Here is a 15,795-nt window from a genome sequence, read left to right as displayed (position 1 = left end):
TAGTTAATCAACAATTTTTTAAATAAGCTAAGAACATTTTTTAGTCTGGAAAACCGTAAAATCTTATCATTTTCGTTCAAAACATTTAGTCGAGTTTGGTCTCCCCTATGATATCGTTAGCATCAAATGAATATTGTTTTCGAACGAAAATTTTGCTCACTTATCTACTCACTCACTCACTCTCTCTCGTTCATTCAACAACGCTCATTCAGCAATGATTCAGTGTCATTCTGTCATTCACTCAGTTCCATTTGTCAAAATGTTACGAACAAGCTCGCTCCGCTCCGCCATGTGACGGAATCAAATGAAAATACAGTCCTTTGTGATATTTTCTCGGCGTTCTTGTGCTTTACTTGAATGGGGAAAGTGATGCTTGCGTACAGTACATTAGATTATTACGACAGAATTAATTCTGTTACAATTTTCGGCTTTAATATTTGACACTTGTTTCCACGTGGTTCACGTCACAATTTGGTCGACGTGTTAATTTTCTACTTTTATAAAAGTTCTTGACCGTAATTAAAAGAAGAAATGGAGTCGTTAAACATCTCTAACCTAAACTTGCATAGCGGGAGAAGCAATAGCTCCCAAGAAAACGGCGTGAAGTTTGAAAGGACAGAAGAAAAATTCGAAAGAAATGTAAGCATTTTTTACCATGTGTTATTTTTTGTATACGTTTAATTTAACTAATATTAACTATATTGCTATAACTAACAGTGCTGTGCCACACATAACATAATAATAAAATAATTTGTAATGAAATAAGCAAGTCATTAAGTGATATTTAAATTCGAAAACAGATCATTTTTCATGACCAAATAAAGATGTCAAAATTCTGTGAACTTAACAAAAATTATGCATTTTGTTTATGCGGCTGATGTTTTTGTTAATGGTTAACAACATTAGTAATTTTATCTTAATGATTTGAGTAAGTTATGTGTAAGTACAAATATGACGACATCAAACAGCTGTTTTACGAAACATAACAGTAACAGTTGGTCTTACATTCACTTACATACAATCCATGTAATATAAAAAATAAAACATATCTTTGTTTATTTGATTTAAAATCAATTATATAATTTTAAAAATTACATCGAATTTGATATGGTCATAATATTACGAATTTAACATTAGTTAAAATAATTAATCAATCAATTAAAATAAAACCTAGTTCCTAAATTTTTGTCAAAAATTTTGATAAGCAAGTCTAAATATTTGAAGAGATAATGTTAATCACTTTTTAATGATTAATTAATGAGTATTTCATAAGAATCACATTTAATTTTAATGATAACACCATTTTTAAGTTGAATATTCCTTTAACAGTGTTACATTTTAATACAGATCATAATTTCATTCTATGGGCCTGTTTTACAATGAATTAAGTTTCTCTGAGTTTAACTAACAATTTTATTATGCATATTTATTTGCCAGAAACACGGTAAATACAAAGTTGTTACATAAAAATTTAAAAAGATCATGTTTTACTATCATAGCAGCATGCTAATTACTAAAATTATTTTCCTTAAAAACTAATACCATGTGTTCTCTAAGCTTACAGCAATGTGAGACATTGTGAAAAGGCCCTTAAAATATTAAAAAAAGCAAAATAAAATAAAAATTGCTTACAGCTTCTTCAGAGAGGGTAGTTAAAGCAACTTTATATGTACCCACTTTATCAAGCCCTTTAAATATAGAAAAACAAAATGAAATAAAAATTGCTTCCAGTTTCTAAATAAAGGGTAGTTAAAGCAACTTCATATGTACCCACTTTATGAATTATTAGTAACTTAGATGAAATATCAATGAGTCAGTTACATGAATATACTTATGATGCTCTGGCTACATGCCAATACCCAAGCTATTAGATATCACGATCATTTCTTGTAACAGCAGAAATGTAAAATTTTTTTGAAGATGTTTATCTTCCTCAAAACTTGAAATAGTATATGTAGTTAAAACATACAGAATACTAAAGAGTAACATTTAACAAAAGTCTGATTATACTATAATTTGATACTCCCAAACATTGTCTCCCTTGTTTAGCATTATATAGGGTGTCCCAACAAGAACGCAAGATTTAAAATTTAAATAAAACGCAGATATTTTTTAAAAAATCGTGAAAACTTTATAATATCGTAAAGTAGAGAGGATGAGGTTATCTATGGAACAATACATCGGGCAGATGGCTGCCGCTGGTTTGCTGAAACATACGCGATCTTTCAATGAAATTTTCAATGACCGTTTTGCATTAATGCTGCGGTATTTCATTAATACAGCGTCCAATTTCCTTTTTAAGGCTTGAGTCGTCGTCGGCTTATTCGCATAAACTATCGACTTTAAGAATCCCCAAAGAAAAAAGTCTAATGGTGATAAATCACATAATCTAGGCGGCCAATTCTGGTCTCCAAAACGTGAAATAACACGACCGGGACATGACTGATGCAGCAATTCAAATGTTTTTTTGGTTGTATGACATGTGGTGCCTTCTTGTTGAAACCACATACCCTCCAAATCCATTTCTTCAATTCGAAGTACAAAAAGACTGGTTATCATTTTACGATACCGAACACCATGATTGACTGTTTGCGCTTGACCTGGCTCATTTTCAATCGTGTAGCGCTCCATTTTTACTAACCTCGTACCTTATACTAACAAAAAATAACACGTGTTCAAATGTCAAACAATGATACTTCGAATGCCGCCAAATTTAAATCTTGCGTTCTTATTGGGACACCCAATATTTTATAGCCTGTATCCATCCTTGTTAAATGACACATCCAATGTAAAATGGTTTATTCAATTCCAATATTTTTTGTTTGTATGTATGTATGTACGTTTGTTACTCAATCATGTCAAAACGGCTGAAAGGATCAGGCTGAATTTTGGAACAGGGGTAGATTGTCGTCTGGAATAACACACAGGCTACTTTTTATCCCACAAGAATGCAGGTGAAGCTAGCAAAAGCTAGTTAATAATATTGTAAAATTATCCAAATTAATGATAAATATGGTAAAACAGTTTGTCATCCAATAATATGAATTGTATACTTGTGATGTGTGCTTTTTAAGTTCTTTACTAAAACAAACGCAACATTACGCCTTTTATCCCCGAAGGGGTAGGCAGAGGTACACATTACGACATGTAATGCAATACTAAAACAATGTTTCTTATTTACAGCACCTCACGGACCAAGATGAAGAGTACCACTGTGAATACAAGGAGGAAATATGGAAGAGTCTTTTAGAACAAGAAGCTGAAAAGCCAACTATCCATCTTCAATCACCACAGGTAAGATTATATTTTATTATACAGAAGTATGTTGTATATTACTATCTATAGTTTCTGAGATATTCAGCAATAGGGTAGTATCCAAAATTTTATTTCAATGTAGATTATTATACTGGTAGCTTATTTGTAACATTACACTGATTACACAGATATTTATTTTCTTACAAAATTACGTAAATGCTTTCGACGGTACATTGATTTAAAATATCGTGTAACATCACGATTTGCGTTTTATAGGGTAACATGACATAACGAACGTCCATAGAAATCTCGAGAAATGTGTCGACGTTTTTTTTTACCCGACTGCGCCAGAAGGAGGGTTATGTTTTTCGAGTGTATGTATTTTATTGTCCTGTATGGATACCAACATAATAATATTATGTAGGGAGATGTATTTTTCATTCACGAGACCATAGGATCCTGATTTATTTAAATTCATACAAGGGGTCGAAGTAATAACATGGCCAATAGACCCTTATACAGCTTCTAAAATTAAATGGGATACAAATCAACTACTAATCCTGTAACGCACCCTAAGTGGACTCGACCGGAGTGAACCACTGGTATTCAGAAAACTGGCAAGAAAAAACGCTCTTCAGTACACTTAGTACGAATTTGCTTTGCGATATGTATATAAAAAAAAACTCGTACTAAGGATACTGTTGTTTCGCCCTGAAGCTAAAAAGTTCCTTTCTAAGAAGGTGACATCGCACTTGTGTTCTGGTGTTGCTTGTCCATGGACGGCAGCGATTGCTTACCATCGTTTGCCGGCCCATCCCATAAAGTTCTGATCTGGAGCTACAGACTACCTAGCTGGTTTACCGGGGCTCCGGATCGGTCAGTAAGAGTCTGACACTTCCTCTCGGCTCGCCCAATGCGGGAGAAGTTATTGGATGATTTAAATGATTTTCTCTCCTTAAAAAAAAATCCCATAAAGTTATGTTATTGTTATGAAATACCTTAGTAATTGAAATTGGTTGAGTGCACTTGATAGTAGCCATTGATAAAACCGTGATTAGGTATCAAGAAGCTATCAGTTAAAGTTTGTGTGTATTTGAATGTTATTGTTTACAAACGCTATCTTTTATTTACAATTTTATTTTAAATAATGTATCATAACAATGGTTACAAGAAACCATTCTTCGATAGTGTATACAGCTGTATAATACGCGTGTATATAAAATGCATAGCCTAACGTCACCCTTATTTAAAAGTAAATGAAATGTAACACCGATATTTCGTCAGTTATGTTCACATCAATAGCCTTAGCCTATAAGTGACCACTGCTGACCAAAGGCCTCTTCTCGTACGGAGAAGGTTTGAGTATTAACCACCACGCTTGCTCAATGTGGGTTGGCAATTTTAAACTTATAATTAGCACATATAAGCCCAGGTTTCATCACAATGTTTTCCTTCACCGTTGTCAGTGGTGTCTAAATAATCTTAGAAAGTAGATATAATTCGGAAAAAGTCACATCGGTACTTGCTGTTGGTAGGTTTCAAACTCACACCCTCATGCATGTGCATGAGCAGCGGGCGTGTTAAAATCACCACGACAGTTATGTTCAGACTCGTATAATCGGAGGGTGAACCTATTATTATTGACAGAGCAAAATTCCAGAATTTTCTATAATCGGAAATACAACCCTGTACATTTTGGTCAGCTATTTATTTATCTATATTACTTTGTTGTAAACTATGGTATTGTAATGTAGTTAAATAAGCTTGTAACAAACACTGTTTTGTTGTTTGTATAGGTACCTAGGAGTAGCAAGTATGGGGCTTCGTGTTCCTTTCCTGCTGTGAAATACAAAGAATTATTGTTTTAAAAAATCAGGGGGCTTGCCTACTCTAATTCAACGAACTAACGAACGAAAAAACTTCGCAGATTGCATCCTACAATTCTATTTATCGCGAACTTTCATGAACAAAAATGAACGAATTAAACGAAAATTAATAAGTAGGTTCTGATATGAAATTAAAAATAAAACGTTATTTTAAGTAATTCTATTAGTAAATCAATAAAACCTACGGCTGAAGATTAAACGAAACTTCGCATTCGAGAACCGGAGTAGCCCTACTGGAATGTAACACTTAGAAAATTAAATACAAAGAACTTAAATGTGAAACGAACTGCATCCCTTATTGAACGAAAATCGATCGAGTTGCACAGTTCTAAAACGCGTTTCAAAGTTTTCATCACCTTTTTTGTTAGTTAAAAAAAGGTGCGCCGTGCCCCATCCGGTTTGGTCTATCCCTGTCTCAAAATTGGTTCAACTGTTTTGGCGTGGATGCGTAACAAACGTTGTTTCTTTTTTTTTTATACCCGTGACGCGTATTTTGATCCTCGTAGCATCACAAACAGGTTTATTTGTAAACAAAACGAATGACGAAACTCAATTTGATTATTTGAAATAAGGACATTCCGACCTAAGCTATTGAATGTAATTATATGATTCATATCGTCTACGTTTTACGCAAGATATTTCATCATTCTGTCCGTCCAATCTAATTTCAATTTTACCTTGTAGCATTTAGAGATCAAATTCCATTGTAGCAATTGATTGCATGGATATTGAAAGTGTTGCAACATGTAAATGTCTGTCTCCCTTAGGGCGTAATTTGTATGAACAGAATGATCCAAATTAGAATCATGATATGTGATAAAAATGTATTAAATACATAGAGATCTACGCTTTACCTTTTATGCGATTTTCGATCGTATTTGTAAACAAAAATGTTTGTAAAATTGTTTCGCCTCGTGCGTTACCAGGTGTGCCTTTTGTAAGGGAAGGAACACCGAAAAAAACGGGTCCTCAATTTCAAAGATAAAATAGAAAGGTGCATATCGTAAGATTTTGCGATGGAGTACAGAATACCAGGTGCTCTTTCACAAAGAAACTGTCTTAACTAGGGTGCCCGAAGCTACCCGAAGCTAGGGGTCTATCTATATACCTACCTGCTCCTTTTATTGTAAGCAAATAAGGCTCGAATAATATTTACAATGTAACAATCTGGTTGTCTGTACCGAAACTTGGTCCCCTTAATTTTTTTAGGGCTGTCGTTATCTAGATTTCACATTGTAATAATATGATCCTTTTAAATTATGGCATCGCCAACCTCTTTTGTGTTAACGTGGTGATTTAATGCTTAAGCCAGAAGACAGAAGGTTTAAGCATTTAATCACCACGTTTCACATGGAGGATAATGTGAGAAGAGACCTTTTTATATGTAAATGTACGAGCAGACGTATCACCTGATGGTAAGCAACCGCCGCCGCCCATGGACACTTGAAACACCAAAGGCGTTACAAGTGCGTTGCCGTCATTTTGGGGGTTAGGAATTTAAGGGTAGTTGGAGAATCGGGGATTGGGAAGATTGGTAAGAGGGGAACTGGGCCTCCGGTAACCTCACTCACACAACGAAACACAACGCAAGCGTTGTTTCACGTTGGTTTTCTGCTCGGCCGTGGTACCACTCTGGTCGAGCCGGCCCATTCGTGCCGAAGCATGGATTTCCCGCACTTTGCTCCATAGTGGGCATTTATAGGCTTTTGATGTGATGTAAGATAAAGTAACTTGTCAAAACTAGTCTGTGCTCTAAGCAGATATAAATACACCTAGGTATGTCAGTGTTATCGCTATAATATTTCGTATAAAACTTTCTAATTGTGCAATCGGATAAGGGGATTTTTTTGTAAGAAATTATTAAGCTAATCTTTCAGTATCTGATTTGCCTGTTTTTTATATTTATTTTGATCCTTTGGTAAAACGAACTTTATTGCTAAAACGAAGACTAGAATAGGGTGTTTCAGTTTTAAACTATTTATGTTGTTATGCATTTAACATGAAAAATGCAATAGTAATAGTGGTCCCTAACTTAACCCCTAACTTAACAAGAATTATAAAAGTGTACCTTGACCAGGAAAAGGTTGCAAACACCTGATTACCCCATACTACAAGCAATATCTGTAAATAGATTCCCAAACATGATAATGTTTTAGCAGTTGCAGTGGCACACAACAACATAATGCAGTCAGCTTAAACAATTATTAAAATACATTTCTAGTGTGGGAGAGCCATGTTTCGGCACGAATGGGCCGGCTCGAACGTAATGATACCACGACCTCACAGAAAACCGACGTGAAACAACGCCTGCGTTGTGTTTCGTTGTGTGTTGAGTGAGGTTACCGGAGGCCCAATTTCCCCATTCCCGGAGGCCCAATTCCCTCCTTCCCAATCTTCCCAATCCCCGATTCCCGAACAACAAACCTTAAATTCGTAACCCCCAAAAAGTCGACAACGCATTTGTAACGCCTCTGGTATTTCAAGTGTCCATGGGCGATGGCGATTGCTTACCATCAGGTGATACGCTTGCTCGTTTAGCGGCGTGTTTCATAAAAAAAAACACTATTTTAAAGTTAGGTATAAATGTAGGATTAATCTGGCGAGGTAGCCTACTCCAATTCTGTCAAACGTGTCATGAAAGTAGACCACGTTTTGGTTACTTAGACCAGAAACACAATGTGCTGAATGACGTAATTGATTAGCCTTGGCCATAGTTTACTTAGTCTCATATAAACGAGTTCACTAACTGATTAACTTATTAGGATATCAATATTTGACTAAATCTTTGTTTGAATGGTCGCGAAATAAAGAAAATTCCTGTGGCTTAATGTCCCATCCGAACCCATGTATTATTCCGGACTTTAGTTAATTTTATACTAGCCGACCAGCCCCAGCTTCGCATGGGTGTAATAGTGATATATTATGCATATAAAACTTCCTCGTCAATCACTGTATCTATTAAGATTAAAAAAAAACCGCATCAAAATCCGTTGCGTAGATTTAAAGATTTAAGCATACAAAGGGGCAGAGAAAGCGATTTTGTTTAATTCCTAACCCCCAAAAGGTCGGCAACGCACTTGTAACGCCTCTTCGGAACATCCATTCATCCACATATACTTTCACATTTACAATATTAGAGGAATATCAGAAAATTATTATTAATTATATCCACATAATCTATCTATAAATCCCAACTCATTTATAAAACGTATCTCCTTTTACAGCTGGAGTTTCGTGGAGCCCTAGTACAGCAGCTTCGTGACGTCACAAAGAAGTTGGGCCTCAGCATTGCGACCTTGCATTCAGCGGTGGCTCAGTTGGACTTGTTCATGGACGCTCACAGACTCAGGGCCGATCGACTTACGCACGTCGCTTTGGCCTGCTTAAGTTTAGCAGGTATGTGTGAAAATAATTTATTTTATACTAGCTACTTCCGCGCAGTTTCACCCGCTCTGCTCGCCTCATTTTGGTCATAGTGTGATGTTTTATAGCGTATAGCCTTCCTCGTTAAGTGCATTATCCAACAAAAAAATATTATTTAATTCGGACCAGTAGTTACAAAGATTAGCGCGTTCAAACAAAAAAACAAACTTCAGCTTTATAATATTAGTATAGATAATCTTGTCAGAGCCGAGTTATCCCTAAGACAAATTAGGCAAGCGCCTAGGGCATCAGGTTGCAGAGGGGTACCAACTACTGTACGCTACGCTGTTAAATTTACCGTTTTTAATAATTGATAAATGATATTTATTTCTGCAAGTTGATTACAAAATAACCCTTTCAAAGATTTCCTATCCGACTACTCTGAGAAGAAATGCCGAAACAAACTCAGAAGTCATAGACTCTTTTAAAGTCCAGACAATCAAATAAAGGATAATGTGAGAGAACCGTGCAAGTTGATTCTGTAGTGGCCTGTGGTAATGAAGAGCCCTATGATTTTCATACCAACAGATGATAGAGTGATTGTTTCCATTAAACATGTATATTTTGTTTACAGCAAAAAGCGAAGAAAATCTCAGTCGAGCGCCCACATTGAAGACTTTGTCGAAAATTAGCCGAGTACATTTGTGTGGGAAGACGTTCAGGCAGTTGGAATGGATGGTCGGCCAACACGTACGTTGGCGCCTGTTGTCACCAACGCCGGTGTCGTATGCAGCACTGTTGGCCCAATATGTGGTCACCGACAGCGACCTTACAACCCGACATCCCAAGTTTGTCAGACGATTCAAGCGAGATGGAGCTAAAGCATTAGAAGCCTATTTAGACTTGACACTTTCCGGTGAGTTTTTAATTTATTTTGGTTAAAAGGTTTGCCAATTTGACTTTAAATCTCTTAACTACTCATTAACCCATTTCAAAAAACGATGAAGTCTCTCAGTTTAATGTGTTTTTCTATATGTGTGTATGTTTGTTCGCGCTCATCTGAACTGCGATATTTTTGATGCGGTTTTCTAAAAAGTGTTTGCACCTAGGAGAAAGTTCTAGCATATTAACAAACATGGCATCTCTTTCCTTGTGTTTTTTTAACATAATTTATTATTGTTATGTGTTAATGATAAATGTTTGTGCACAGACGTCCGGCTGAAGGTGGTGGAGTGCGTGGACGTGGGGTGCGCGTGCGTGGCGTGCGCGCGCGCGGAGCTGGGGCTGGTGGCGTGGCCCGCCTGGCTGGCCGCGCTCGCCGGACGGCAGCCCGCCGCCGTCGCGCCCATCGCGCGCCTGCTGCAGAGGTAACTGGCCTACTAATCTTATTAACCCTTCGTATGTTTGGAACGTGGATCCACGCGAGACACAATGTGTTTTCTATTGTTGTCTTATATACGGCATACAAGAGGTTAATGCGAAAGTTAGTCAATTTGTTTGTTTGTATGTTTGTTATTCAAGCACACCAAACGGCGAGGGATCGGGATGATTGTTTTATAGATTGTCGTCTGAAATAACCTATACGATACTTTTATTATTCTACATACGGGAAAGCACGCACCACATCTGTTTATAATCTGAAATTACTGATTGCAAGATCAGAAAACACAAAAAAAATAAAAAAACATACGGGAAAGCGGGCAAAGCAGCGGCTTGCAGAAGTTGGTACCTCATTTAAACTTAATGTAAAAATTAGGGGGCTGGGACTGGTAATTGTTCTCCTCCACGAAAAATTAATCAAATTAAATATAATTATAAGGCACCTTTGTGGAAGACAAATAAAACATTTTATTATTATTATACAAATACGCTACCCGCCTAATAAATTATGTACACAGGTACAACTAAATTTAAAGCGAAGTTTAAAAGCGTCCTGTGTGGCGTAATTTGGTAGGTTACTATTTACAGCGTGTTTTCATAATGATGACCAAAGGCCGAAAAGACGCTCGTAAGAGCTGGTCGATATCCCTTTCGGTTGATATCCCGTCATAATGGTTATACCACCGAAGCGAATACCTGAGCTTAATTCTCACTTATACACACATAGGTACTATAACAGGAAGGAAAATTAAAAACAAATGTGTTAATTACAGGATGATGCAGATTTTGAAATCTCGTGAGACGTCTGTGGAATCGGAAGTGGATCAAGGCTACAGCAGCGCGCGGACGTCGCCCAACCAGACGCCGCAGACGTCGCCGACGCTGCACGTGTCGCCCGCGTCCAGCACGTGCAGCTCGGCGTCGTCGGCGCGCTCCCACTCGCACGTCGACACCTCCTACCGCCAGCGCCCCGTGGAACGACGCCCCGACACCAACTACTCCGTCTTAGACTTGGACGACTCCAACCCCCCTCAAAGTGTGAACACAGAAAATTACTACACTCTACCCACTGCCGTCGATATGACCGTGCAACGCGTCAACACATCGGCCGATTACAGGTATTGTAGGTCCCGTAGACTTATTGATGCTAGTTTAGAAGTTCAACCTTCGACTAGTATGGCTGTGAAGCGTGGCATAGACACCAATGTAGATATCGAGAGGAAGAGGTATAGGCTGGCCTCACAGATGTCACAGGTTGTTCTATGATCATGTCTAGTCTTTATTTAAGTCTGTATTCATGAGTACCGTTTCATTTTGTTATAATGCCTGCATTTTTCCTACTAGCAGAGTTTACGACTTGTCAAAAATGTGTTGTGACAACAAGGACTGTTTTCAAAATATTTTATGTTTCATTCGAACCGTTACATGACAATGTTATGGCGTACTTGCATCCAAGTATTTGGACTTATGCAAATTGTAAACAAAGTTTTAAGTCGACTACGACTTTGATGTAGAAATGAGTACAAAAATTAAAAAAAATAATTTCGAATAGTTTATTTACCTAACAAATAAAGCATCTGTCAATACACAACATAAAAAGGAGATAACATATAAAATAAAGATTTTTTGTAGCAAATTCAAACAATCATGAATACAGACAACGGACTACACATACTTTTGATTTTATTACTTATTTAAATTTTATTAATTTTGGGCCTGAATTAAATAAGCGATCATAATCCAAAATCGCTGGATTCATTCAAGTTTTTACCAGAAAGGACAGTGCATTGGTTAATTTTTTCTATCATAAGAACCAACCCAACAGAAATTCAAGAATTAGCAAAATCGGTTCAGCAGTTCTCAGCTTAGCAACACATTCTACGATTCATTTTCATATTATAAGAAACAATAAAACTGCAAAGATTTTGTTTTGAGATTGGTTTATTCATTTCGGCCTTTTGTTTACATGGTTACTCTTTATTTATTTATTGATAGAGTTAAAAGTATGTGTAGTCATTTCATAGGTTAATGTACATATTCCAAAATATGTTGTTTATATTGCATAGTTGATAATGAGTATGCTTAAATAGTATACTGCAAGTGGTAATTAGATTTTGTATATTGACTTGCTATTAGTTTAGTGGTTCTAGCTTCGATAACTGGGTATTAAAATTATTTAAAGAATACATGTTTAGGTTTAATAGAATTTGCTGATTTTCTGAAGGCAATAGTAGTATGAGTTTGCTTTATGTTAAACGTAAACAAAACGAGAGCGCGTTCGACGGAGTACTGATTAGCCTGCTCCAATGAACTAAAGAATCAGAACGCCGAACGTTTTGGTCTTGTTAAACGTTAAGCAAACGCGTACTAAGCCCTGTGTTTACTATGTGACTAGCTTTCGATGTAACCAATAATGTGTAACTAAAAAGTGCCTATTAAAATGTTTCTCTAGAATTAACCCATATCAGTTATTATAATATCAAAATAATTTTTCGGCATGCCAAATTCTACTGTATTACCCAAATACTTAAGATTCAATATCGAGCAAACACTTCTCCGATATTCCTCTTAATCTCATTATATGGTGACTTTTATTACAAAAATACTAAGGTTTATTATTCTGAAGCAAGTCAAACAATAATTTCAAAAACCACTTGCATTAATTTATATTATCACATAACTCAGATAGCAATAATAATTGAGAAGTTTAATAATGTTGCTTCGTTATATCAATATACATAGTTATAACTTATAGATGTTTAATAATATACTGTTGAAACTTGCTAATACATGAACAAAAATGATTAAAATTATAAGATGTTAATCCAAACATAATATGTTAATAAAACATAACAAAAGCAAGACAATTATCATTAGAACTAGGAACAAGATATTTACCATGTTAATTTATGTCTATGAGTTCATCCGTGATCATGGCGCTTGCAACAGTGCCGAAATATCGGAAACTCATAGTCATAAATAAACATGGTAAATATCCCGTCTCAAGTTCTAATGATAGTGTTAGTGACCATGTCAGTTTAAAAATTTATAAAAGCAAGACAATTATCATTTGTATTGGAAAATAAATACTTCGTTTGCGGCGGCTTTATAATTAATCTTTTTATTCATAAAAGCGAAAAAAAACTTCTCAATTATGGATAACTTAAGTAGCGAATAGCTAGTGAGAAAATGTTCTATCACCAAATCTCGAATTAGCTACTTAAAGCATAGTTAGCATTTAATTTATGGTGATTTAGTGTCCATCGACATAACATGGTGGGTCATTTCATAACGATTAGTTTAGTTTAAACTTTTTAGTCGATTTTCAATTTGTAATAATCATCTTATCGAATAAAGTAGTCGAATTCAACAAATCATACTACATTTTCAATGTTTTCTAGTAAGTCTGTTTATGTATTCATATTTGTTAAGTTGATTTATCATTAAAATGTCTACTGTTTATTAGAAAACGGGTAATCAATTCGATGTTTATATGAAAATCAATATAACTGGCGATTGAATGTTACGTTAAATATATGTATATCCTCTAGGCATTCAAAATTATGCTATATAACATTGTTAATGAGGCGAAAGAGGTATATAAGATTCATAGCCATCAGCAGTCCATTAATTCTACCTACCCCCATTGGAGACAGGCGTGAAGTTATGTATGTATAACATTCCATACAAACACCAATTAATGAATAATTTAAATATTTAGTAGCACCACCATGTTATGTCACGGTAACGAATAACGACTGCCTTAATAATTTATTGAAACTTAATGATCATCAAAGGAATGTTTGATGCTCATTATTTCCTTAATTTATAATACATAGTTAGAAATTTTGTACACAATGTTAAAGGTGAAATTTGGGACGAATGGTCCGTGTGTGGCGAAGCTGCATTAAAGCTGAATCAAGACTGAATTAAACAGCAGTTTTTGTTGCAATAACCAGTCAAATAACTGCTAGATGTTGTGGTATGCTTTCTGTAAGTACAATTGGCAAAGTTGCCGGTCGACCATCATTAGACGAGGGATCTAAAGCTAAAGCCAGGATTTTCCTTAAGAAGTGTACTACCGTAAACTTTGCCGATAGTACCTCACATGCATACTTGCATTAATTTATAACTTCTCGAATTGCCGTTGCCAACTTTACCCCCACAAAAATATTCGTCTTGTCAACTCAATTTCACCTTAGGTACCAATCTAGTATAATATTTTTAATACTGTATCCGAAATAGCAATTATTGTAGTAAATTATGCTAATTACATTGTAATGCGAGTCATGTTATTTTATAAACTAAGTTATTTAAATCGATTTTGCTGTTTTGGATGTAGAGCGGTTGTGATTACATACATTTTAAATTATTGTTATATTATTGTCCTAATATTCTTTTCTGCTTATAAATGCTATTGTAAATATGTCACCTGCTTGTTTTTTGAACCGCTACAAATTGTCACGCTATATAGCGTGTTCCTTTAGCTATTTTATTAAAAATGCAAAATACACTCGGTAACATTGACCGACCTTATTAAAATTAATACCGCGTTTAATCCGAAGAAGCCTTAAAAGTTCCCGCTAAAATAATTTTATGGTTACAGTTACAGATAACTTTTGTAAGCAGAAAGGAGGTTCGTAACGTGTTATGGAATAGAATCTTGTTTTTAAAAACGTTTTATTGCTCATTTGTAGTGCGATGTTTTAAGTTATTTTTCTTAGGTATTTTTATTGATGAATTGTGAGATTCCGTTCCATGTTCACTTTTTATGAAAACTGTGTATGTATATGATATGACTAAATATGTGGTGTAGAAACTAAAGTGACTGTAATGCCTGTCCACTTATTTGACTTAAATTCGTGTTCTATTGACTTAACAAATCTTAGCAATTCATCACACATTTGGCTGTATCACTTTAGTGTATAATTTTGTAGAGGGGAGAAGGGAAGTTGAGAGTGATTGGTAAATTAGATTAGGGTTTTTTACTTGATTGTAAATATAGGTAAGGTAGCCAAAGCGATGTCTAAAGTACTGTCGAAAATATACGGCCTATGAAACACTATGTAAATTGCCGAGTACTAAACCATGTTCTTTCAAATAATCCCTTTTCCCTTTAAAAGTTAATATGCGGGTTTATAAAAACTTTTCGTGATTTATTTTATTGATTAGTTATGTCATTGATTGACTGTTTTTCTTAACTTTCAGTCAGAAGAAGTTGTTCTCTGTTCATGGAATCATTTGTCCAACACATGGCCTAAAAATATAGTTACCAAAACTACTTTATTGTTGCATTATCTAAATTTATTTACTGTATTTAAATTATCATTATTACACTACAATTTCTTGTTACTCTCATAGCTATGTTTAATTTTACTCATAGTTGATATTTGTAAACTGAGCTTCCTAAATAAATCTGCCTTAATATTTTTTTTTATTTGTCGATAATAATGTCGCAACACTACAGTTCTTTATTTAACTTTTTTCCTTAACTTTCTGAATTTTAAGGTTATCGACAAATAAATTAAAATCTACCCAAGTTACCTATAATAAATTATAAATCAGCTTCTAATAGAAAATACAAAAAAATACTGCCAACATAGATATATTCCCAATTAATGTTAATTATTTATGGTATATAAAAATGGCTTAAAATATTGTAAAAATAAGTACATACTGTTTATCAATGTAGCAATGAATGATTGTTCGAAGACTGAAGGATATGTAGTATACATTGGCATTGGACTGAACTGAAATTGAAAATTATTTTGTATGTCATAAAGAATTAAGTTAAAGACACATTATAAACCTTGAAATAAATATTTTACTTCTATAAGTTGTGGTTTCATTTTGGCTAAAGATACTTTATAAAATATCGGTGAACAGATCAACTATCCTTCTTTCCATCACG

At 35.0% G+C, this 15,795-nt stretch overlaps 1 protein-coding gene across 1 annotated transcript; it reads left to right on the top strand.

Annotated features, from left to right (window-relative positions):
- Positions 1-224: 224 nt before the first annotated feature.
- Positions 225-15,720, top strand: LOC118277805 (cyclin-J-like). Its single transcript, XM_035596747.2, has 6 exons — positions 225-639; positions 3,184-3,294; positions 8,366-8,537; positions 9,139-9,420; positions 9,715-9,871; positions 10,658-15,720. The coding sequence occupies exons 1-6, from the start codon at positions 532-534 to the stop codon at positions 11,148-11,150; spliced, it is 1,323 nt and encodes a 440-aa protein (XP_035452640.2). The 5' UTR covers positions 225-531; the 3' UTR covers positions 11,151-15,720.
- The last annotated feature ends 75 nt before the right edge of the window (positions 15,721-15,795 follow it).

Source organism: Spodoptera frugiperda, chromosome 18 (genome assembly GCF_023101765.2).
Source record: "Spodoptera frugiperda isolate SF20-4 chromosome 18, AGI-APGP_CSIRO_Sfru_2.0, whole genome shotgun sequence".
NCBI classification, from domain to species: domain Eukaryota; kingdom Metazoa; phylum Arthropoda; class Insecta; order Lepidoptera; family Noctuidae; genus Spodoptera; species Spodoptera frugiperda.
Note: the sequence above shows the minus strand (reverse complement) of the source record. Positions and strands in the feature narration are given on the sequence as shown.